Source organism: Lepidochelys kempii, chromosome 6 (genome assembly GCF_965140265.1).
Source record: "Lepidochelys kempii isolate rLepKem1 chromosome 6, rLepKem1.hap2, whole genome shotgun sequence".
Taxonomy (NCBI): Eukaryota; Metazoa; Chordata; order Testudines; family Cheloniidae; genus Lepidochelys; species Lepidochelys kempii.
The window spans coordinates 66,473,292-66,497,504 of NC_133261.1; the positions used below are offsets into that span (position 1 = coordinate 66,473,292).

At 44.9% G+C, this 24,213-nt stretch overlaps 1 protein-coding gene across 4 annotated transcripts in view; it reads right to left on the bottom strand.

Annotated features, from left to right (window-relative positions):
• Positions 1 to 24,213, bottom strand: part of SLC8A3 (solute carrier family 8 member A3) — a 196,676-nt gene that overhangs the window by 31,261 nt on the left and 141,202 nt on the right. For 2 of the 4 annotated variants that reach the window (XM_073348491.1, XM_073348495.1), the window contains 2 exons: positions 20,380 to 20,486; positions 2,854 to 2,871 (listed from right to left, as the gene is read on the bottom strand). In XM_073348491.1, the coding sequence (XP_073204592.1) occupies positions 2,854 to 2,871; positions 20,380 to 20,486 (125 nt within the window). Of the gene's footprint in view, positions 1 to 2,853; positions 2,872 to 19,033; positions 19,138 to 20,379; positions 20,487 to 24,213 lie in introns of all 4 variants that reach the window. The other 2 variants (XM_073348492.1, XM_073348493.1) reach the window with 2 other exon arrangements.

Genomic DNA, 24,213 nt, shown 5'->3' on the forward strand with positions numbered 1-24,213 from the left:
CCTCCAGCGTATCTACCTCTCCTCCCAGTTTAGTGTCATCTGCAAACTTGCTGAGGGTGCAATCCACACCATCCTCCAGATCATTTATGAAGATATTGAACAAAACCGGCCCAAGGACCGACCCTTGGGGCACTCCACTTGATACCGGCTGCCAACTAGACATGGAGCCATTGATCACTACCCGTTGAGCCCGACAATCTAGCCAACTTTCTATCCACCTAATAGTCCATTCATCCAACCCATACTTCTTTAACTTGCTGGCAAGAATACTGTGGGAGACCGTGTCAAAAGCTTTGCTAAAGTCAAGAAACAACACGTCCACCGCTTTCCCCTCATCCACAGAGCCAGTTATCTCATCATAGAAGGCAATTAGATTAGTCAGGCATGACTTGCCCTTGGTGAATCCATGCTGACTGTTCCTGATCACTTTCCTCTCCTCTAAGTGCTTCAGAATTGATTCCTTGAGGACCTGCTCCATGATTTTTCCAGGGACTGAGGTGAGGCTGACTGGCCTGTAGTTCCCAGGATCCTCCTCCTTCCCTTTTTTAAAGATGGGCACTACATTAGCCTTTTTCCAGTCGTCCAATGAGTTTTCAAAGATAATGGCCAATGGCTCTGCAATCACATCCGCCAACTCCTTTAGCACTCTTGGATGCAGTGCATCCAGCCCCATGGACTTGTGTTCGTCCAGCTTCTCTAAATAGTCCCGAACCACTTCTTTCTCCACAGAGGGCTGGTCACCTCCTCCCTATGCTGTGCTGCCCAGTGCAGTAGTCTGGGAGCTGACCTTGTTCGTGAAGACAGAGGCAAAAAAAGCATTGAGTACATTAGCTTTTTCCACATCCTCTGTCACTAGGGGGTTGCCTTCCTCATTCAGTAAGGGGCCCACACTTTCCTTGACTTTCTTCTTGTTGCTAACATACCTGAAGAAACCCTTCTTGTTACTCTTAACATCTCTTGCTAGCTGCAACTCCAGGTGTGATTTGGCCTTCCTGATTTCACTCCTGCATGCCCGAGCGATATTTTTATACTCTTCCCTGGTCATTTGTCCAATCTTCCACTTCTTGTAAGCTTCTTTTTTGTGTTTAAGATCAGCAAGGATTTCAATGTTAAGCCAAGCTGGTCGCCTGCCGTATTTACTATTCTTGCTACACATCGGGATGGTTTGTCCCTGTAACCTCAATAAGGATCCTTTAAAATACAGCCAGCTCTCCTGGACTCCTTTCCCCCTCATGTTATTCTTCCAGGGAATCCTGCCCATCAGTTCCCTGAGGGAGTAAAAGTCTGCTTTTCTGAAGTCCAGGGTCCATATTCTGCTGCTCTCCTTTCTTCCTTGTGTCAGGATCCTGAACTCGACCATCTCATGGTCACTGCCTCCCAGCTTCCCATCCACTTTAGCTTCCCTACTAATTCTTCCCGGTTTGTGAGCAGCAGGTCAAGAAGAGCTCTGTCCCTAGTTGGTTCCTCCAGCACTTGCACCAGGAAATTGTCCCCTACAGTTTCCAAAAACTTCCTGGATTGTCTGTGCACTGCTGTATTGCTCTCTCAGCAGATATCAGGGTGATTGAAGTCTCCCAGGCCTGCGATCTAGTAACTTCTGTGATTTGCCGGAAGAAAGCCTTGTTCACCTCATCCCCCACCATAACTTGGGCATTATGAACATGTATGAATGGTTCACCTTAAACTCTTCCTAGAACAGGGGCAGGCAAACTTTTTGGCCTGAGGGCCACATCGGGTTTCTGAAATTGTATGGAGGGCTGGTTAGGGGATGCTGTGCCACCCGAAACAGCCAGGTGTGGTGTGGCCTGGCCCTCGCCCCCTAGCATCCCCCCTGCTTCTTGCCCCCTGACGGCCCCCCTGGGACTCCTGCCCCATCCAACCCCCCTGTTCCCTGATGGCCCTCCGGGGACCCATGCCCCATCCACGCCCCCTGCTCTCAGGCCCCTGACTGCCCCCAGATCCCCCGCCCCTAACTGCCCCCCGTCGCCCCATCCAACCCCCCATCTCCTTCCTGACTGCCCCCCCAGGACTCCTGCCCCCTGCACTTCCAGGTGTTCTGTAGAGCTGCTTCTGTCACAGCAGTTAAGCATCTGTCAGTTCCAAGCAGTGACACTTCCTGATAGTTGTAGTCCAGTTCAGGACTCTTATAATTTTCAGAAGTTTTTTTTGTCCAACTATATTTAAAAAACAAAACCACAAGCCGTTCTCTGCACCTTCGAGTGCCTGCTTCTTGTGCCAAATGTTTCTTTAGTGCAAACTCAACCATGATCAAACCTGGAATTGGAGGGATAACAAAAATACAGAAGGAATAACCCATACTACAATGTGAGCTTAGCAAGGCAGGGCATTCTGTCCAGATCTTTCCCCCTCTGGGTGTTGGGGAGGTCTACACTGCACTCTCTTCTTGGTGGCACATCAATTGTTCTCTAGGAGGCACTTATACCCAAACTTCCAGGAGGTTTTTTTGGTCTGCCTTCCACGACGAATTCTGGGGGTAATGCCACACTTAGGCCCACTCTGTTTTATTGTAAGTAAACACTATAGATGCAGAAAGGAAGGTGTGTGACTGGGACTGGGAGGTGAGGTGTCCAATGTCCTAAACTATCAGGAGCTGTAGGTTCAGCTGTATGTTATTGGAAAGGTCATTTCCCCTAGATTTGTGGCAAAAAAACTTGGATTTGAGTTTTGACCTCATGTGTCAATAATTAGTGCATGCTTAATATATCCGCTCCTTGGGTACACAGCCTCACTAGTAATTGTGACACAATGAGCATGAGCACAAAAGTCTCTGACTGAAGAAGAGAATGAAATCAAAGCCACACCAACAGAGCAAAGGAGTGAAAGCAGTCTTACCTTGAGTGAGTAGCAGCGCTGTATGAAACGAAAAACAAAAGAAGGAAAGAAGAAAACAGGAAGAGAGTTAATTTCCCATTTGGAGATGACGCAAAGGCTATTTGCAGATGACAAGTTTTAAATGAGTGATGAAGGTGGCTTAGTGCAGCATGTGAACGCTCTGTAGCCGCATGCTTGGTGCAGATTTGTGAGCATGCCCAGTAGCAGCAGGATGAGAGTGAGGCTTGAGAGAACAGGTGCGTCCCCAAGGGCTCTGTGTTCAAAAGTATTCCCCCTCCCCTGTGAGCGAAGACAGAAGGATGGAACTTGGGATGGGATGGGATCGTGGGTAAGGGACAGGAAAAGCGTGTGGGGATTGTCATGCCTGATATCAGGGTCTGAGATGAGCCAAACTGTCCCAAAATGAGTTGGAAGTGTCCCTGCTTGAGGCACACTCTGTAGAAGTGGAGAGGGCTTGCCAAAAACAGGAAGGCCTTGGTACACTGATGCACTGTCAGATCTTCTCTTGAATATCAGATGTGAGTGCAGGCAGTAGCAGCAGTGACGGGGTTCACTGAGAAGAACGTGGCCAGGGCAAAGAGTGTTTATAAAATGGGCACTGACCCTAGGACCAATGGAGATGGAGTTAACGCTGCTCGGCATCATCCCCAGTAATTCACAGGGAAGTCCTGATTTTCACAGGAGCATCCTGTGCCCCACAAGCTTAGCTCACGGAGATTTAGAGTCCCAGATGGGCTGTAGATGTCACAGTGAGCCATCATGTTGAGTCTTCACAGGTCTCTTGGCTTCCAGTTGCACCTATGCGTGATGCTATTGCACTGACATGTGCCACACCGTCTCCCCCACCACACAAGGATGCTACTGCATTGCAACCAGGCATTGCAAATGCAGTTATTTGGTCCTGCAAGATTAGTACAGGCTGACGTACTAGAGTGTAGGAGGGGGCGATAAGAAAGGAGAGAACAGCCTTGTAAGGAACAACATAACTTCCCAGTTCTAAAAATGCTCAGTATGGTACTCCTGTTGTCATCGACTGTGATTCCCTGACACCCTCTTCACCTCCCCTATCTCCTTCATCTCCATAGGTGTCACAAAGAAAGATTCAGCTGGACCCTTTCTAGGTTTTATCCCTAGAAAACTGTGGCCAATACTCAAGCAAACCAGCTCCAAACTAATCTTACCAAGATCTAGATAAAATGCTTTATATTGGCTGAAAATAGCAAACCTCCTTTGTATAGGAACCGAGCCCTAGTTCCATAACTGATGTTTGCCCTTCACCCATCCCTCAAACAGGAAACTGTGCAACGGACATCTCAAGATCGGGTTGTGATGATGTGAAGATTTGGTTAAATAATGATAATGCTCTCATTACCTATTACTATAGCTCTTTCAGTCCAAGAATCTCACAACACTGTACAGACAACTAATCAGTATTGGCACCTCCATTTTGCAGATGCTGAAATGGAGGCAAAGAAAGGGGTTACGGTGAACATTTGAACTTACCCACCTAAACTGTGGGTTGATTTTTCAAAGCTGGGAAAAAGAACCATGAGTCTTGATTCTCAATCCCCTCACTACATCTACCAGACAATACTCTCAGAAACATTTTTTTGATTCAAGTTTCAGTGAAGTGTCTGAGAAGGAAACATCAGTCATAGGATTTGGTGCGAACATGAAAACATCAGTGGTGCTATACATGATCACAGTCCGCCTGGGGTCTGGCAGTAGCTCATTGTCCTTCTGTGTCTACGTGTGTTTGTGTTCTCTGATGTGCTTCTACTGAAAATAGCAGGGCCATTTCAGCAGAACACAGTAGGGAAGAATGCATCTGCCGTTCTCCTAAATGTACTAGGCGCCTGCTGTGTGGTGCACTGTCTGAGGTATGTCCTAACACTGCACTGATTTCAAAGGAATGCCCATGGAATGTCAGCGGCACAGCTGATGTCTCAGAAGATCAGCAATGAAAGGAGTCTGAGTAGACTCAGGCCTCTACATTTAAAGCCTCCTATGGGTTTTCAGAGTCTATTCTCACGAGATCCTAAAAGGAGAAGGTGGGCCCCCAAAGTAACTATTTGAATGATGAAATACTTTTGAGAATTCACTCAGGAAAGAGAAAAACTGATACCACTAGCTAAAGTCGGGTATGGTGTAGATATGAAGTTTGAGGTCTTTATTCTATAGCTCTCCCATTCCAACTCACTCCTAAAATGCAACTCCCCTGTCTGTTCCCGTCCTGGGGCCTATATACAGCTCTGGCAAAGCCCCATGTATCCTCTGGCAAACTGGACCTAACTTCTATTGCAAGACCTCCTAGTTGTTGTGACATTTCGAGGAGGTGGAATAGAAATGGTGCAGTAGCTTCAGGAACGTTCAGAAACGGAGATGTTAACTGAATTAAATATGAACATTAATAATAAAATTGGTACAATAATTTTGGTGTTACTGGTTTAATATTAAATTCAACTTATTTTACACTACTTTGAAATTTTTCATGTGCCACAGATTTTTTGGTATTAACCATATGTATCTGCAGATATTCAAGAGATAAGGTGGGTGAGGTAGTATTTTTAATTGGACCAACAGAGACAAATTTGAAAATTTTGAGCCACACAGGGCTCTTCCTTCAGGTCTGGGAGATGTACTCGGCACATCACAGCTAAATGCAAGATGGAACAGATTGTTTAGAAACTGGTCTGACAAAAGATATTACCTCACCCACCTTGTCTCTCTAGTACCTGGGGCTGACACGGCTGCAACACGACTGCATGTCTGCAGATAGTAATCACAGATTGCAAAAGGTGTCAGAGGTTTGGGAAATTGTGTAGGGCACAGTTTGCATCTCTGGCATGCTGGGAGGTTGTTTGGGATGGTGGGGCATGCATAAGAACTGGATGTCAATATCCACATGTACTTTGTTATTGTTATGTTTCAGAGCTAACATCCAATTGAGATTAAGAGGAGACACATATTTTAGAGCTAGTGTTTCAGGATGTTTGCAGTCTCAGGTGGGCATGATTATGTTGCTTAAAGCTGGTTCATGTTTGGAAGTTTTCTCTGAAACCTTAAGAATTAGAAATATAGAGCTTGAACCTCAACTGATATAAACAGATGCAGTTCCAATGACTTCAAATTTTCTTAAAACTAATGGTTAGATTCTGGATTCTCATTCCATAACAAGAGTGGATGCTGTGACAGATTTCATGGCTGCAGAATTGTGGGGAAACACAGTGTAGGAGCACATTTTTGGTAGTCCAGAGCCCAGTAACATGATGAAAACACTGCCAGCAGCTGGAAAACCAATTGTTATGCTTATTGCTGAAAGCAGCTGAACGGGGGCCTTTCTGACCTTAGCACAACTAACAGACCAGGAGGGGAGGGGGAAGTGAGTGACCTTGAGGAGTAAACATGACCCTGTGCCCTCCTGACTTGAGTTGTTTTTCCAAAGCATGCAGTTTTGCAAGATGGAAAGTCTGCCAACAGTTAACTATTGCTATACAGCCGGTTGACTGATAGAAACTACAGGCTGGATATCTCCACACTTTACTTAACTTCTAATCAGCAGTTTCTTTTGATGAGCAAGCTATGCAATACTAACAAAGTGGGTATAAAAAGAGGAAGAAATCTCAGCTCGGACACTTGAGCAACCTGGACACTAGAACGCTTGGACACCTCTCAGGTTCCCCTGGAGATGGAAGGCTGGCCACTGGACATTTGCAGTTATCTACTCGGGACTGCCTCAAGATCCCGGGTAAATATGAATTTGGGATTTTGGGGGGTGTTTTACTAATCTGTTGAGGACGTGTGTAAGTGCTGGAGCCTAAATAAAGTAAAGCTTTAAGTGAAAGCACTCTTGTATTGTGCTGTTTATGCCAGCCACCTGTCAGTCGGACGGCCTTGTTGCCGTTGATTTATTTCCTGCCACTGCCTCACCTAGAGCAAAAGTTACCAAGAGCTTTGGGTACAGAAACCCCAGGTAACAACAGGGGCCTGAGCTCTGCTAACTCATCTCGAGTTTGATACGTAGCGGCTCCTGCTTTTCTGGACTGAGACCACCACACAGCCTTGGCACTATTCCTCAACCTTGACCTACAGCACTCTGTTCATTTCTAATGTTGAGTCTCCACACAGCTTCAGCTGAAGGCACTTCAGTGCCCCTTCGCTGGTATAGTTCTGGACTTCTGCACAGCACTGACAAATGTAATTCAATTTCTTCACACAAGTAGAAACATTATTTCAGTGTGTAGAGTCAGTGTTCAAAATTAATCTAATAGTGAAATATTACTGGTCCCCTAAGCTACAATGATTATAAAAACATTGCCAGTTTTCATGTTTCATAAAGCTGTTATCATATTCTGGTGCTCTGGGATTTGAGTTTATACTTTTCATTTGCTTCTGAGCCTGCAAAAGAAGTGTTTTTCTCTTCTTCAGTTATGATATGGTATGATACATGAATATTTGAAGAAGCCTCTAAAGCTATGAATGAAACATCAAGAATACAGAACAGGAAGCCAGGGGATTGCTTTATCTTTATCTTTCTGAGTGAATATAGTTCACAGAAGCAAGAACAAGATTTCACAGACAGTAGCTTCCTTCTTGCACATGGACCTGCTAATGTACTTTAGCCATGACCTGTAACATCCCCTGCCAATCCAGTCCTGGATCCCCCTGCCCTTCTGCCAATACACACCAATATGCATCTGAAGCACCCCTCTGCTTTTGGATCTGGGGCTCTAACACACCTCTGCCAGTGCACCTCACTCCTGATCTGCAGTGCCCTCTGCTCTTCCAGTCACTGGTCATGACACAGTTAAGCCAATGCACCTCACTCCAGCAGTGTGGCCTTACTGTTATTCGTGTCTAGGGTATTCTTAGGTGCCTGACAACCATATTACAATCGGAAGCCACTGAAAGGAGCTCAGCTCTTGCATCATAATAGCAACCCTGGGTGTCCCTTGCCTAACCCTTGCTGAAGGTGAGATGAGATGAACACATGATATGGCGGACACAGCAGGTAGCAGTAAGTCTACTTCCTGCTGAATTCCCAGGAGGCATGAATCCATGTGGTCAATATATCCTTTTCCAGACCGTGACAGAGCGGGCAGGGCAGAGGGTTCCATTTTCAATGATAAAATGGAGTAGATAGAAGGTATATAAAGCTAAAATAATTAATCCCTAGTATAATCTCCAGAGCTCTGGTAGAGTACCCTAGGGATGAATTTAACACACGATGTTTTCCTCCTTATGTATGTCTGGCCTCCGCATATACCCCTAAGTAAGCTGCAAGGACTATCCTGTTAGTATGAAATGTTTCCCACGATCACTTGCAAAATACCAAACACTGTATCAGAAGCAAGAAGGAGACGGTCCTTTAAGGCTCGGAACTCCAGAGTAACCTAAGGTTCCGAAAGGGGCACCTGGCAACTACGGAATCATCATGACAACTCCAGGGTAAATAGCCTTTGATTCTTGCTTGGTTTGATTCCAGGCAGAGAGGTAAGAGCCAGTGAGAATCCAATCAGCTGAAGGAGAGTTTGGCTGGAGTGCAGACGAGCATGGTGGCATGGCCGAGACATGCAAGAACAACTTTTCTGGTACAAATCCTTTTCCAGAGGGAGCTTTGCTTTCCTATTTACTGAAGTTGCCTTCTTTTTGCAGTTGCATGATGCTATATTTGGCCTGGGTCTGAATCAAAACCCTGGATCCCAGACCCCCTGAGCCAGTTTTGTTTGCTTGTTTTTATAATAGGCTGAACCAAAGCCCCAGATCTGAACACTTGCTTTTTTCTAGGGTCTGGTAATTGGTATCTGAACTTCATAGCCCAAGCCAGTATCTAATATCTATAATGTCTGTGTTTTCTATATAATATGAAGCTCATGGGCCAAATGCTACTGTGTAGGTGACACATCAGCGGCCAACGTTCTCCTTGGTGTAACTCCACTGAGATCAATGAAGATTGCCCCCAGGGTGACTTTGGCCCAGCATGAGAGTAGATCAGAAAATCAGTATAACTAATAATGTAATTTATACCAATCTGGCATTGTGCTAAATGTGTATTGCATCCACTTTCCAACTCATTGTGTCATTTTCATCACTGCTTCCTTCACCACAGAACTGGCCCCAAATTTTATTCCGTAAAGAATATTGATTAAGGGCAGGTCTACGCTACCGCTTCAGTCGATCTACCTTATGTTGCTCAGGGGTGTGAAAAAGACACCGCACTGAGCGATGCAAGTTAGAGCGACCTAAGCGCTGTCCACACCAGCGCTATGTAGGTTCTGCCTCTCATGGAGGTGGACTAATGCCTACAGGAGAGTGCTCTCCCATCGGCACAGAGTGTCTTCACCATACATGTTACAGCGGCGTAGCTGCGCCAATGTAGCATTTCTAGAGTAGGCTTGCCCTAACATAAGGCCATGTCTACACTTACAAGCTTACAGTGGTACAGCTGGATCGGTTCAGCTGTGTCACTGTAAGAGCAATTGTGTAGAGGTCTCCCATTGACATAATAAAACCAGCTCAATGAGCGGCCGCAGTTGTATCAGCGGGAGAGCGTCTCCCGCCAACATAGCGCTGTGCGCACAAACACTTAAGCCAGCAAAACTTATGCCACTCGGGGGGGGGGTGTTTTTTCACACCCCTGAGCGACTGAAGTTTTGCCGACATATGTGCTCATGTAGACATGGCCTAAATGTTTTCTAATTTCTATTCCTAGAGAGCCTTTAAAGAGAAAGGGTACCCTTGGACTGTTAGATGCAGAGTGTCCATAGAGGAAAGTGATGCAAGGAGGGAAGCAGCAGTGGGGTCTTCATGAGACTCAGGTTTGCACAACAACAATAGTCACTGACAGCAACAAGAAGTGAGAGCAGCACTGTCAGGATTGTACCGGCACCTGAAAGAAGCTCAGTGACAGCACATGTCCAATTGCTAGAGGCTAGCATCTCTGTGCAATTTACTGTAACTCTTGAGAAGACAGAGGAACTTTAAGAGGCTGAGCTTCAGGAGCAGTGAGCTCTCTGTGTGCCTATGGATTAATGGTTTTCCATACGAAGGTGTCTACAGGTTTTGACTCTATGAAACTGGAAGCAGGAGTGTGCTCTTTCCTTAAAGAACCATAAAGAACTAAACATGTCCTTGAGCAAGTTAAACAAGTCAGAAATGTTACTGCATTAGGCCTAATTCGGCTCCCTCTAAAGTCAATAGCAAAACTCCGTGACTTTAAGGGAGAAAAATCAGACCCATTCCCTTCATCGGGAGACTTGTCAAAACAAATTTGGTTCTGTCACTATATTGCAGGGCGAAATTATAATCCCACAAGGTAAATTTTTGATGGGGTACAGAGGACTGTTTGGAAAAAGAAATTAAAATTTCCCAGAACTATTCCCATCCACTGATCATGAAACAGAACCTTCCAACTACGACTCTCGGCCACAACTTCTCTCTACGAAGTGGAGTCTTCCATGCTTGGCCTATCCACTGTTAAACGGATCCCTGAAAGAGACACATCCATCCCACCTGCTCCGTGCTAGTGTAACACCGACTGACCCTGGTTGTTGGCAGGCAGGATCAAACCTGGGGCCTCTGGAGCTTAGTGCATGAGCCTCTACTGCATGAGCTAAAAGGCAACTGGCTGTTAGCTAAGGCTGTAGAGCAAACTCATTAATCTCTCTCTCTCTCTAAGTGGTCTCGGTGCCACTTGATGGGACAGAACATCACACCCAGAAGATGTGTGGGTTACACTAGGAAGGGTGGAATAGGGTTCCAAAACCACTGTCCATGAAGAAGAATCTTCTAAGAGGGATTCTGAGTTTCAAATTGCTGTGAAGGCATATCTTGCAGTAAACAACTTTTCATGAAGCTTCCAAGAAGTATTCTGACCCCTCTGTAAAGTGGAATAGTCCAAAATCAGCATTCACCTACTATCCCTGAAGTTCAGTCTTTTGCCAATCTGCTGTGAAGTGAATTGTCCCAAGCAGGGCTCTCAATAACCCGCATGAATTTGTAATTTTCCAAGCATGATCCCCACACTTGGGCAACATCAAATGGAATCTTCCAAAGTGGTCTCATCTGCAGTTGTTCACAACTCCAAATGTGTGCTCTGCGTGGCACTCTGGGGTTAACTACAGAGTAAGCAAAAGGTGGGAATTGGATCCCAGAAAAAGGAAACCAAGCTCTGCTCCTGGAGTGCACAAAAATTGTTAAGGCTGATGTGTGACCAGAGTACAGACATCCTGGACTTCTCTGAACCCAGAGAGGCGCTGCAGGGGTGTAAGTAGCAAAATACCTAGGTCTGAATTGTGAGCTGTTGTGACAACAGAGCCACCTGGAGAGTAACCGTGAAACCAAAAGATGTCACCTTTTAACGAAGAGGGACACTCGAAAGGTCCTGACAGAAGGCTGGCCAGGCAGGTGGCTCAACATGCTGGGAGGCTTCTAGATCCTGCTATGCTCAGTTGACAGGGATTTGGTCCCCGTCACTACAAATAAGAGGAACAGATGCAGCCACGAGAATCCATTAGTTAGCTTCTTGGAAAAGGAGAGGGAGACAAGAGTAGGAAATCTTGGGGGCAGGTGGCAGAATGGAGAGAACCAACATCCCTCCTCCCCATCCCCCTGGCCTTACTTCCTGGGCAGGAAATGCACATTTCCTATTAGTTTTTTGCTTATCCACTTCAGTACTACCAAACTGAAGTGAGAGTTACCTTTATTGGTGCCCCTTGCACGTTGATATGCCCCTGTTGAATTGCTATCAGCCTTCATCACAGGACCTTGGCAAGATACCAACACTAACTCTGTTCTAATCGATTTGAATTCTCTGAGCATATTGACAAAATAGCTGATAAAGGAGAGTTACATGATAGGATTATTTGGACTTTCAGAAAGTCTTTGAAAAAGTCCCTCACAAGAGGCTATTCAAGAAACTAAGTAGCCCTGGAGTGTAAAGTAAAGTTTATCATTTCTTTACTGCCTAAGGGACAGGAAACAAAGAATAGGAATAATCAGTCTATTTCCGTGAGAGCGAAAAGGTTAACAGTTAGGTGCCACAAGGTTCCACACCAGTAGTGAGGCTGTTTAATATATTTATTAATGATCAGGAAAAGGGACTGAGAAGAGAGGGGACAAATGTTGCAGGTGACACAAAATTATTTAGTGGAAAAAGCTGTATTAGATATTTATATGGATAATGAAAACATCCACCAGCTAGGGGAAGGATGTCCCATAGTCATTCACGACACAAATCTTTGCACCTGCCACTGAGATATCTAGTACTGGCTAGAGCTGGCCAGAAAATGTTTTTCTTTCCATGGATTTTCATCAAAAAACTGAAAAATTTTCCACTGAAACCCCAAACATGTCCTGCTTCCCAGTTTTCGGTTTTCCAATGAAATAATAAATAAATAAAATTCCAAGTAAATCAGATACTTTCCATGAACATTTTCCTTTAGTCGAAAACCAAATTTTCGGCTTAAAAAAAAAATTTCGACCAGCTATCATACTGGGCATTCTTGGCAACAGGTTCCTGATCTAGCTGGATGACCAGTCTGATCTGGTATTGCAATTCTTAAGTTCCTACAGTTCCAGCTGAACACTGGCACTTGCCAGAAGATCTCCATCAAAGCACAAAGTGGGTTCAAGTAGCTGTTGCCACAGTGGCCATTCATCACTTTAGTTTATTTTTGGGGATGGGGTGGACAGGGAATAGGGGATGGGCAGATGGATTGGCAGAGGCCTTCTTCAGTCACACAGTAGTGCTGTGATAGATACAGGTAAACTGATGGGAGCTGGGTCTGCCCTCTGGCATTCATGCAACAAGCAAAAAGCATTTGTGGGACAAGGGATGGGATAGATTTCATGAGTTTGTGTCTCGGTGCCTCACAAAGATACCAAGCTCTGAGCATGACCCTGCAAAGGTACATATTCCAGTGTAAACTGGGATGCCAGTCAATGGACTAAGACTTCTCCAGTATAAGCCTCAGCTCTAGTGAATACAATATAGAGATATATTTTTCGCTGGTTCTTTCTATTGGTACATATGTAGGAGAGTTTAGCCAAAAGTATGGATTGACTATATTCTGCTGAACATTGTGTCCTGTATCGTGCTGAGTAGCATCCCTTCAGTTATGGTAAATTACTGAATTCATATAGCTAGCAGCAACTTGGGCTTGCTCAGCAACAGAGTTTGGAATTTCAATGGCACAAGGCATCAAACCTAGATCCAGATCCAAATTAAGATATCCAAATTCTGCCCTGGGGTCTTCACTTAAGCACGTAAATGCTTGTCTTATGCACCTATGTGCCAATTGACATTCTATCGTCTGTGCTTTCTGGCTGTGAAATGTGGACAATGCATTGAAACCACATTAATCATCGGATGCATTTCATCAGTGCTGCCTATTACTTAATTCTTAAAATTAACTGGCCGGATAACAAGGCATCTGGGTGAGCCCAAATCACTAGCATTGATGCTACGATCGTGAAAGCACAACTGAAATGTGCTGGCTCTGGCCACTAGACAGCCTGAATGGCGATTACCTAAAAGATTACTTTCTAGTCTGCTGATTCAAGGGACACGCTCGTGCTCCCACAGAGGCCAGAAGAAATGCTCTGAAGGCACTTTGAAAGACAATCTAGAAGTGTGAGACAGTCAGACAGCATGCTGGGAACAGCCTGCATGCAATAGAGCTAAATGGAGGGCACCAATCACAAGGGCACACGCTGAAGAAAACCACATCCCGTGTGCTGGGTACAAATATGCCAGCAGAATATACAAAGAGAAACTCTTAATCGAAAACAACTTTACCTGGGCCTGCCAAGAGTGGCTGAATCTGTTTCTCTCAGTGGCCTTGTGAGTCATTAAGACCCATGCTACGTGATGACAATAGTGATCGTTGTACTGACAGACTTCAATATTAAATGGTATCAACATGCATGTTTGTGTGTGTGCATGCACAGCTTTGAGTAGGTCTCTGTGAGTATATGTTTGTATGTGTAACTGCATGGAGCATCTACATATTTGCATATGCCAGCATGTGCCTACATGTATGTGGTTAAGTTTGCATATCCCCATATCCCCCCAAAATATACAGGTTTTATATTACACCCATCACCGTTGCATTTGCTCTTCATATGTATGTATATGCCGGCATGAATGTGCACATCTGCAACATTTGCATGCCTGAATGTGTTAGCATGTACATGCATGTGTGTGTGCTTCTCCTTGTGGCGGTGTGTATCTGCATGCACATGTGTCTTTGTGTGTGCATATCTTCATAAGTATGTGGGTGCTTTCAAACCCTTCATGGCCTATCCCCACCCTGTCTATCGAGATGACGACTCTCATCTCCAACCAGCCCCTGATGCCAGGCTGTCTCATCCACTGGTTACGTTTGCAGAGAAGGATATCTGTGCTTTTGCCCATGCTGTCCCTCACACTTGGGAGAAGCTCCCTGTAAACATCAGCAAAACTAATTCATTATCCTCTTTCAAATTCCTCCTTAAGACTCTCATTTTTTCTTGACAACAGTTAGGCAGGGAGGGTGTAGTCTATCACGCTGACCAATACTGGCTCACGGTTTCCTCGTATTCCCTTGTCTGTCTGTATCCCTGTGTTGTCTCTTGTCTTATATTAGACTCTGTCACCAAAGAGGTTACGTCTTTTTATTCTCTGTTTGTATAGTGCCCAGCACAATGGAGTCCTGGCCATGACTTGGGCCCCCTAGATGCTGTGATAATACAAGTCATAATTATATGTGTGTGTGCGTGTGCATATTTGTCACTGAATGATTCTGCATGTGTTTGTCTGTCTGCCTCACAGGTGCATGTGTCTGTGTTGACCTTGTCACATGTCAGTAGGGGACTCTACACTACATCAATGCTGGGTGCTCTATATCCAAAACCATTATGTGCCAACTAATTCTTCATCAAAGCCAACCAAATGGTGCCCTCTTGTGGGAGCACTCTACAGTACATGGAATCTTTTGAGATTTCATAGGATTAAGAGGGTGACAGTGTACAAATACATTGAAACCCTCTTTCCTTCCCTTTATTTTTAAGTGCTGAGCCCTTGCATTGGCTACACCCTAATGGGGCTAATGAAATGTGTTCATCTCTCCCTCTTCTGTGGACATGTTTCTTGGAAATTTGCAGATAATCCTCATAAATGGACAAGTGCACCATCCTCTTCTATTGTATCTCATGTCCTGCTGGTAAATGGAGGTGATGATAGGTGCTCCAATGCGGGGATGGAGGCAGGCAGCTGCCTTCTAGGGTTTGTCCAGCCGACCTCAGGGTCTGACACTGCCCTCATTTGTACCTGTTTTACACCATTTAACCCCATGGTCTTTTATGGAGTTACATTCAATTTGCATTGGTGTAAATGAGAGAAGAAACATGTCATTGTGGACCAGTGTCACAATGTCACATGACACAACGTCATGGTAATGTAAACAATGTCCAATTTAAGTTAATTTGGAGATTTGTTAATGGGCAGATGGTTCCCTGGTTAGAGGAAGCTGCTGCGTAAGTGGGATAAGAAACAAAAGGAATTTCAACAAGGGAAGAATCACGTCATGTCCTGTCACCAGGCAGATGTTTCTCATCCCAGGCAGTACTACATAGAAGTGAGGGGCTACAGGAAACGTCTGGAGGTTGACAGATACTAAGCAAGCTTCCCCTATGCTGCTCTGCCAGTCACCTTTGTACTAACTTTCAGCACCCCTTACTATTAAGGCCCTAGTAAACTTGTGCTTAACTGTATGGTGATTTGGCAATGCAGACAGACTGTACACATGGGACTGGGATGAGTCCACCAAATTGACCTAACTAGAATTTAAAATTCAGGTGGTCAGAGATGACTCGCAAATTCAACAAGCCATTGCTCTGTCACTAACCAGCCTGGCCCTTGCTTCACTGGAACTGAATTAAACCTGTTTGGCTTCAGCCTCTGCTGCTGCTGTCCTAGATCTTGATGCCCTTTCTTCCTAATGGGTTTACATTTCAGAGTAAAAAATCACAGTGTTTTTCTTTTCTTCCTCATGACCCTCACCTGTCTCGTCACAGCTTTTTCCTTGCCATCTACCTACTAGCTCTGCTCCTTTATCACAAGTCCCTGCCTGACATGTAAGGTGTCTTTCCTCTTTCCTCTCACAGGAGTGGGGGTGAACAGAGTCCTATGCGAGCTCTCTCTTGTTGTACCTTCCTCGGTCCTTTCTCCGCAGCCAGATTGAAGCTATGGCAGAGCTAGATCCAAGTATGAATGGCTGACACTACAGGTGCAGCAGTGTCCTGCTGAGTTCCTCTTCACTGACTTCCAACAGTGCCTCTTCTACTGCTCCCCATTACGCTCTACATTGGTAGTGAGGAGGAGAAGAAGCCAAAGGACTTCAGAACATGTGCACGAGAGGAGAACTGTACTGTCCGCAGGGGCAGATGAAGACAAACCAAGGTGACAGGCCCACTCCAACATGAGGATCCCCGATTGCCTTGGTCCTGCATCATGGACCTGACCCCATTTGGGCTGGTAATGGCCAGGGTCACCCACCCAAGAGTTGCCCTGCTAAGGGACCCACCACTACTCCTTTTTTGGGGGGCAGGCTGGGTGTCCCCTCCGCCCAGATAAAGGAGCCCCCATCTACTCACTGGGGGACCCTGGGTGATACCATCTCACCCAAATCATGTGGTGGTGTCACCAGTGAAGTGCCCAGGCCAAGAGTCCTCTGTGTGGTGGTGTTAGTGGGGGCCCCACCAGAACAGATTTAAAAGTTATCACCCAGTTGAGATGAATGGGGCAATTCATACCTCTCTGAGCTATTGTTTCACACCGGCTTCAGACTGAGCCCCTGAGACATGGAGAACCACTCCACGAGGGACAGTCTGAAATACTGGTGGGATGTGACCTGTTTCCTCCCTCCCTGTTGAGTTACCTATGCAAAGATTGCAGAGGAACTGGAGAGGCTGCACTGGCCTCTCCTCCCATCCCAGGGAGTCTCTAAGGTAGCCTCCTTAACTCCCTCCATGGAGTAGGGGTGGGGAGAGCAGCTGAAGCTGCCACCAAGAAGTACAGCGGGATGGGAGAGGCCAGGAGGCCATTAGGCATTTTCTGTGACAAAGGGGCCTTCTGACTGGGTACTTCTACCTCACACTACCCCCCTCATTCCCCTGCATTCTTAGATGGCAAGCTCTTTTGGACAAGGATCATGTCGTTGTTATGTGTTCCCACAGTGCCTAGCACAATGCATTCCTGGCCTCTCAACACCAACCCAGTGCACATGATAACCGATAACATTTCCGTGGGGTGATCAGCGTGGAAGACAGGAGCATTGGCTCAGTAATAGGGAGAACTTTTTGGGGAAATAAGAAAACTGTAGCTGACAAGATATGTACCTTTAGTACTTTGTCTACCCGTTGTCAGTCTGCTGCCATTTGTCTGTCTTGTCTATTTAGGTTGCAGGTTCTCCAGAGTTACTTATGCGTTCCTATACACACGCACAGTGCTGAGCCCAACAAGGCCCTGATTCTGAGTGGGGCCCCCGAGAGCTACTGCAACACACATAACAGTAATACATGCTCCATGGCACCTGGTGTGGAGCATAAGCTCCCTCATTCTGACAGGGCTCAGAGGTAATAACAGCTCTTGCCCGCTGAGGAATGTCCCCGTCTGCAGTGACTCTGGCTGTGGCACAGAGAAGGATCGCCCTCCTTCTGATTAACAGAAATTGCACGTCTACTATTTCCTTACGCCCCCATCTTCAAACACACACACACCAGTGCTGTTCCTCTCCACCAGCCTTGTGTAAACCCCATGCTGGAGGAGTTGCTTTGGGCAGGTATAGCACAACAAAGCCTAGGCTTTGTAAGGATGGGGCTCCATCAGATGGCTTCTCCGGGGAGCCCTCATTTGTTTAAGCCAGTTCTGCACTGTGTGACACTGATGGCATGCCCTTGAGAGGAATTCTCGGTGACCTTGGACGCACTCACGTTAAGAGACCAGCAGGGATGCATTCCACCCCCGAAAACACAAGTCATCCAAAGCAGAATCCATTTCTGGTGGGACTTAGACTTACATTAATAGCCACCCTCTGGGACAAATGAAATCATCTCGTTCTTGATATATTTGAAGAGTCTAAAATCACATGATACTTAATTGCCCCATTTGGCATCTTTGTTACAGGAGCACCTAAAATGGGATTGTGCCCATATTACGCTCAGACAGGCACATCAACCTGCCTGGGTCCCAGCTCAGATACCAAAATGGAGATCTGGATATCCTTTCACTAGGTGCTTATGTTTAAAAATTACACAAAGTGGGCCAGATCCTGAGCCACTGTGGTGATGGTAAGACACACTGATTATTACAGTGGCACAGGAAGAGGTTGAGTGTGTGGGCAGGTAAACAGATACAGGTATTTTTAAGTATAGTATAGCAGGTAAAACTGGATACTCAAGAGTCTGAGTTCTTTTCCAGCTCTCCCACTCACTTGCTGTGTCATTTTGGCCATGTCCTTTAACCTCCTTGTGCCTCATTTTACTGGTGTAAATAAGGCTTCATACCTACCTCACAGAAGTGTTGTGAGGCTCCATGAATGAATATTTGTGAAGTGCTTGGAGATTCTTGGATGAAAAAAAGCTAGAGAAGTGCAAAGTATTATTACTGTAAAACCAAAACACTGTGACTGTGATTCCCCTGCTGTGCAGGACAGGCTTTTAGCAAAGACTCAGAGGAACCCAACAACAATATTCAACGCTGCACCATAAGGGACTGGGGACAAAGGAGGGAAGGACTGTGGGACATACAGTACTGAAGAGGGGAGTTGAAGAGATAGCCATGCACTACATTCTTTTCGGTTCTTTTTCACTCCCTTCAGTCTCGGCATTAGGGGGAGAGAAGGGGTAGCAGCAAAGATGTCATCAAAACAAAATAAAACCAATCAAAACTGATGATATTAATAAGGCCCGAGGCCCAAGCATGGCACAAAAGGAGGATCAGAAATAAGCTAGGCTCTAAAAGGCAGAGATGACACCTAAACAGGGTGAGAGCGAGAATACAGGAGGAAAAAGAATAAAAGGTGATTCATCTAACGGGGGAGGAGGAGAAGAAAAGATGGGTGGGAGGGAGAAGAAGGGGTTACTTTTTTGGATTTGGGGTTTGGTTGCTTTTGGTTTGTTTTTAAAAAGGATCTCACACCTGATATTCCTCGTTCCATCCATTTCGGTTCACCAAGGGCAATGAAGAAAGTCTCCTGCCTTTCGTATTCCTCCTCATCTACTATTTTAACCCTTACGGTCTTCCTGTAGGGACAACAAGAAAGACAGCCATGTACAGTGGGTTGGCTGGTTGGAGCGGATGCAGCAGCAGTCCATTCTCACATGCAGTCCATTCCTGCTGCTGCCTTGGGCAGTGTTTTGTTTGCTGGATATGGCGCATTGGTAGTAGTTGCTCTTAGGGTGAGTGGGAAAGTATTAGAGGAGGAAGATGGGGGTGGGCAAGGGAGTGAAGGGGGAGGGGAGGGTTGGACCTTGCTGATGGTTAGTGGGAGGTGACTTCTGCAGCACATATAGTTTAGTGTCACATGGTAATAATATCTCATCAGCTGACTAAGAATTGACCAATCAGAAATAGCCAAGGGCAAAACAGCCACAAAGATATCAAACACATTTTAGTTGAGGGACCAATTGCTTCTCCCACCCTCTCATAACTGGTAAGATGTTGGATCTGGAGGTGGGGAGCAGGACAGAGAGAAAGCCATACATACACACATACACACATGGGCGTTCATGAGGCAGGGGGCTGTCCATTCAGGGGGGAGCTCTCATTTGGCTTTGAGGGGACTGGGTGGTTTTTTTACCTCCCACTTTTTATTTAAAAACAACAGATATTTTAGTTTCTTGCTTCTAGTTGTTTTCTAACTGTTTAATAAACATTACTCACCAGCCCCTATTGAGTAGGTCTATCTGGGGATGAAAGCCCTGCAGCATGGCCGTGGCTAGCCCGGGTCAGCTGGGGCCGGGCTCTTGGGCAGGGGCTACAAGGCTAAAAATTGTGAGAACTAATGTGCTGCTTTCATGTGGGCTTTGACTCTTGTATTTTTATTAGTATGGGTCTGAGGCAGGCTGACAGCTCCTCTAGGAATCTGGGTATGTTTCCTGTAGATGTTTTGCTACTGAAGCTGCACAAATGGGCAAACTGCGCAGAAGGTCCAATCCTTCCAGCCAATGGGAGCAATAGAAAACCCCACCAACAGCCATTTCAACAATGCTGGGGTGGTATTCTAATCTCTCGCTTACACACACACAGTCTCTCTATCTTGTCCCCTTCCCAAGGTCCCTCCCAGGATAGTGCCCCATCTGGCTAAAACCCCATAGGTACCATGTGACAAGTTTGTGCGTGCACAGCAGTGTTAAGGACAGAGCGATTGGAAAACAAAAAGAAATCACAGAAAAAGAAAAAAAACAGAGGAGAAAAGAAGGCAGGAGAAGAAAGAGAAGAGGAAAGAAGAATGTTAACATTAGTCTGGAGGACCAGTACTACACCTTTCTGTAAACTCATATCCACCATGCGTGGGCTCATCAGCTCAATGAAGAAAGTCTTGTTTTTCTCATACTCCTCATCATCAATTACCTTGATGTGAACTGTTTTGCTGTGGATTGAAAAATAATAAGTGTCATAAGGAGAAGGAGGGGATAGGAAAGCAAGGGTGGGAGAGGGTAAGAGAAACAAAAGAGGAAAATTAGACAGTCAAAGTTTACTCCCCTTGAATAGGCTCAAAGTGGCCCTGGAGAGAAAATTACTTCCCCTTCCTGTGTATTTACATTGGCAGAACAAAATGGGTAACTGCAAGGCAACTAATCCTTCTGCCTTACACCTGATTTACACACACAAGTGCATGCTTTTCTCACACAGTTTCTCAGTGGGTGTACACACACACACACACTTACTTCACAGGCACAATTTTTGCTCATAGGTTTGAAAATTTGGCCTAAAACATCCTTTCAACAAGGAAACCATAAAAGGAGTGAACGAACCTGCCCCCTGTACACATGGGAATATACTGCAACTTAATCACCTCAATCTAAGCATTTAGTAGGTTAATCTGGCTAATCAGAGTTCTTCTGGACAATCTTCCTCTGGAGGCTCCCACAAGCTGTGCTGGGCAGACTCTGGGGCAAATTCTGACACTTATACAGCCAAAACGCTTGTGAATTCCATGAGCATCTTCACTGAATAAGGATGAAGGATTTGCTCCCAGTCTGTGTCCCTGTTCCCTCAATTACACACACACACACACACACACACAGAGAGAGAGAGAGCGAGCGCAATTCAGTCTCTGCATGCCTTGAAGGCTTAGCCAGTTGTGTTGTTTTGCTTTCACTTAGTGTTGCTCTCGATTGCCTCAGGGTGTAAATTATACCTGCACTTTGCTTTTTTTCTTGTTGACTGGCAGGAAGTGCTATATGAAATCACATCCCTCCTTTCTCACTGTAAAAGGAGCTCATGCTTTCAGACTCTGGTGCAATTTCTCACACTTTTTAATGCAAAGCAGTTTATGTGTGCATTGACATTCATATATTATATTTATATTATCTATGCTCACGTGTTTATACATTATAAATATGTGTATGTATACACTTCAGGGCTCTCAAACACTGCAGAGACACTGAAAGCCCTCAGTAGGCAAGCTCTGTGAACAGCAGTTACAATTAAAATCTGGAACTGTCTCCACCTAACATTTCTGAAATAAGAAATTTGTAGCAAATGCCCTACATTTCTCTAGCCATAGGTCAGCTCTCTCTGAAGACTAAGCCAACTAGCTAATTCACCATATGATGGGCCCTGAGCCTGTGAATGACTTAACCTCCAAACAATTTGCTCCTCCACACACGCTTCTTCTGCACAGTCCTCCTACAATGATCTCTGCAAAATTCCGACACCTCCTCAATTTTGGACCATCACATGGTATATTAAATGCGTCTAACCTGTTGTGTCTGTGTGCAGAAAAGAAGGAGAAGTCATGCAGTTAAATCACAGGACTGGAAATCATGTGATCTGTGTTGTATGTTCCTATCTCTGTAAGTAGCTTTTGTGGCCTCCGTTTCCCCATGTGTAAACTGATGTTATTAACACCTCACTCACAGGAATGTTGGGAAGTTTCCTCCATTAATGTTTGCGATGTGCATTCAGACCCTTGGATAGACAGTGTTAGAAAACTGGAAAGTATTGTCATACTGCTCTAGATTGCAACTCCTCAGGGCAAGGACTGAATCTCCTACATATGTCCAGTGCAAGCACAATGTCAGCACTCAATAATAGTAATAATAACCTTGAGATAAACTAGAGACTGTGGCTTACACTACAAACATATATTCCACCAACAAAGTCAGCTGGCTTTGGAAATATTCATCAGTGGAATGCACCGGTGCCTCTTCATTCCTCAACCAAGATGACAGGAATTATTTACTTTCCTATAATGAGAGAATGAGCTGGTGTCACTGGTCAGTTATCAGTGTTTTCTATGGAGCTACCACTTAAGTTATCTCTAAATACTATGCAGGTATTGCTTCCTCCACAGAACTCTCATGGACTTTGATGGAACTTGAGTGTGTTGACTTGACCATCCGGAAGATCAGGCTCTAACTCAATAAGTAAACCACAAATTCATAAACATTCAGGAAATCCCTATGGTTCTATGAAGGAAAAAAATAAGAGGCTCAATCCACTATCTCGGAGGTCTTGCAGCTCTCTGTTCATGTCTTAATGTCCTGGTTGCATATATATCAAAATTGTACACAGCCAACTTACTACAAGCACCAGGCACTAAATTTACTTCAGCTTCTTAAAACCCAAGAGTGCTTCAGAAAGACAAGCGTTCAGCCCTGCACTCAAGTGCCTCTGCAACCCGAACCACTCTGCTGATGCCCCTGCCAAAGTGCATTGTGCTGTCATCAAAAGACCTGGCTATGTCATAGAGTAAACCAAACAGTTCCCATGATATCACCTCGTCAACAGCCAGACCAGGATTAATACTGTAAGTACTGAGCCATGCCTGCTGGGTAATGACTCAGAAAAGTGCCTCACTTAAGAGTAATAGAGGAAAAAGAACATTTGCCAGTTATACAATGCTGTAACATTGGGGGAAGACTCCTTCTGCATACCTGCAAGTGACCATTGTACACTATGAAGCATGAAGTTTGATAAACTTCATTACTTTAGCTTGCATACCTTCAGCTATTAGTAAGCATCATAAGACTATCTAGTCCTCCTACAAATGTCCAGCCGCAGCATTTGACTCAATGGCCTACTGCTTAATAGGTTCTACAGTCCGACTACACCGTGGAAGGCCGCTCCTTTTAGTGGTTCTCAGTTTGATCTAGCCCTCTTAGTCACCCATTGATTTCATATTATAGGCTAGGAAGAAAAATAGATACTGATGAGCTTTCACTGTCTTTCATCATTACAAATATGCAAGAGGAATCACTTGTAATCCTTACTACATTAAATCATCCTGATTTTTTGCAATCACTTGCTGTACAGAAATTGTGTATTAATGCTAGACAGTCTCATCTCCTTTGTCTGGACAGTTTCAGTCTCCACCAACGCAGCTTGAAGGACATAGGATTTTAAACAAGGTGTCTCTGATGAAAACCTGAGTACTGTGCTGAGACTTCTTCACAATAATTTTGTGGCATACTGTCTACGCGTCTTTGGAAATGCTTAGCAGCACATGGGCCCTACACAGGTTGACTGGTGGGTTTGTTTGTTTTTTTAATTGAATGTTGACTGGGCCCATGACACTCTGCAAATGTTTTTTCAGTTTTCTGTGGATTAGATCTACATCTGATCTGTCTGTATGATCTTTTTCTCTCTTTTAGGATTTTCAAAAGTGGCTAGTGATGGGCTAACTCTGACAGGTTTTGAAAATCCATCCACAGTGTGTAGGTGTACTGGTCATTAACACTGCCTGAGTGTTACCATTCCAGTGGGCCTTTTTCACTTAACTTACAACTTTTATGAATTTTTACTTTTAAAAGCTGAAATTGTCCAGGTTTTTTCCTCAGCCCATGAGAGAATATTTTGAAAAAATTGAGCAAAATAGTTCAAATATACAGAGAGTTGAAAAAAAAAGTACAATTTTGTCATTTTACAACAATTTCTGTAACCTCCTTTTGAACAGCTCCAGTAGGTTAGAAGCCTGAAATTTGTGAAAGACATAGTCTCTGCTTCATTGATGTACCTTTCTAGGGCGTAGTACGAATCCATTTGGATTTGTCCAAGTTCTCAGAGTTTAGAAAACACACTTCATGAATGCACAAAGTTTTGTTTTGTTTTTGTTATATGAGAACAGGTTTTACAAACAGCGTCTCAGCGTT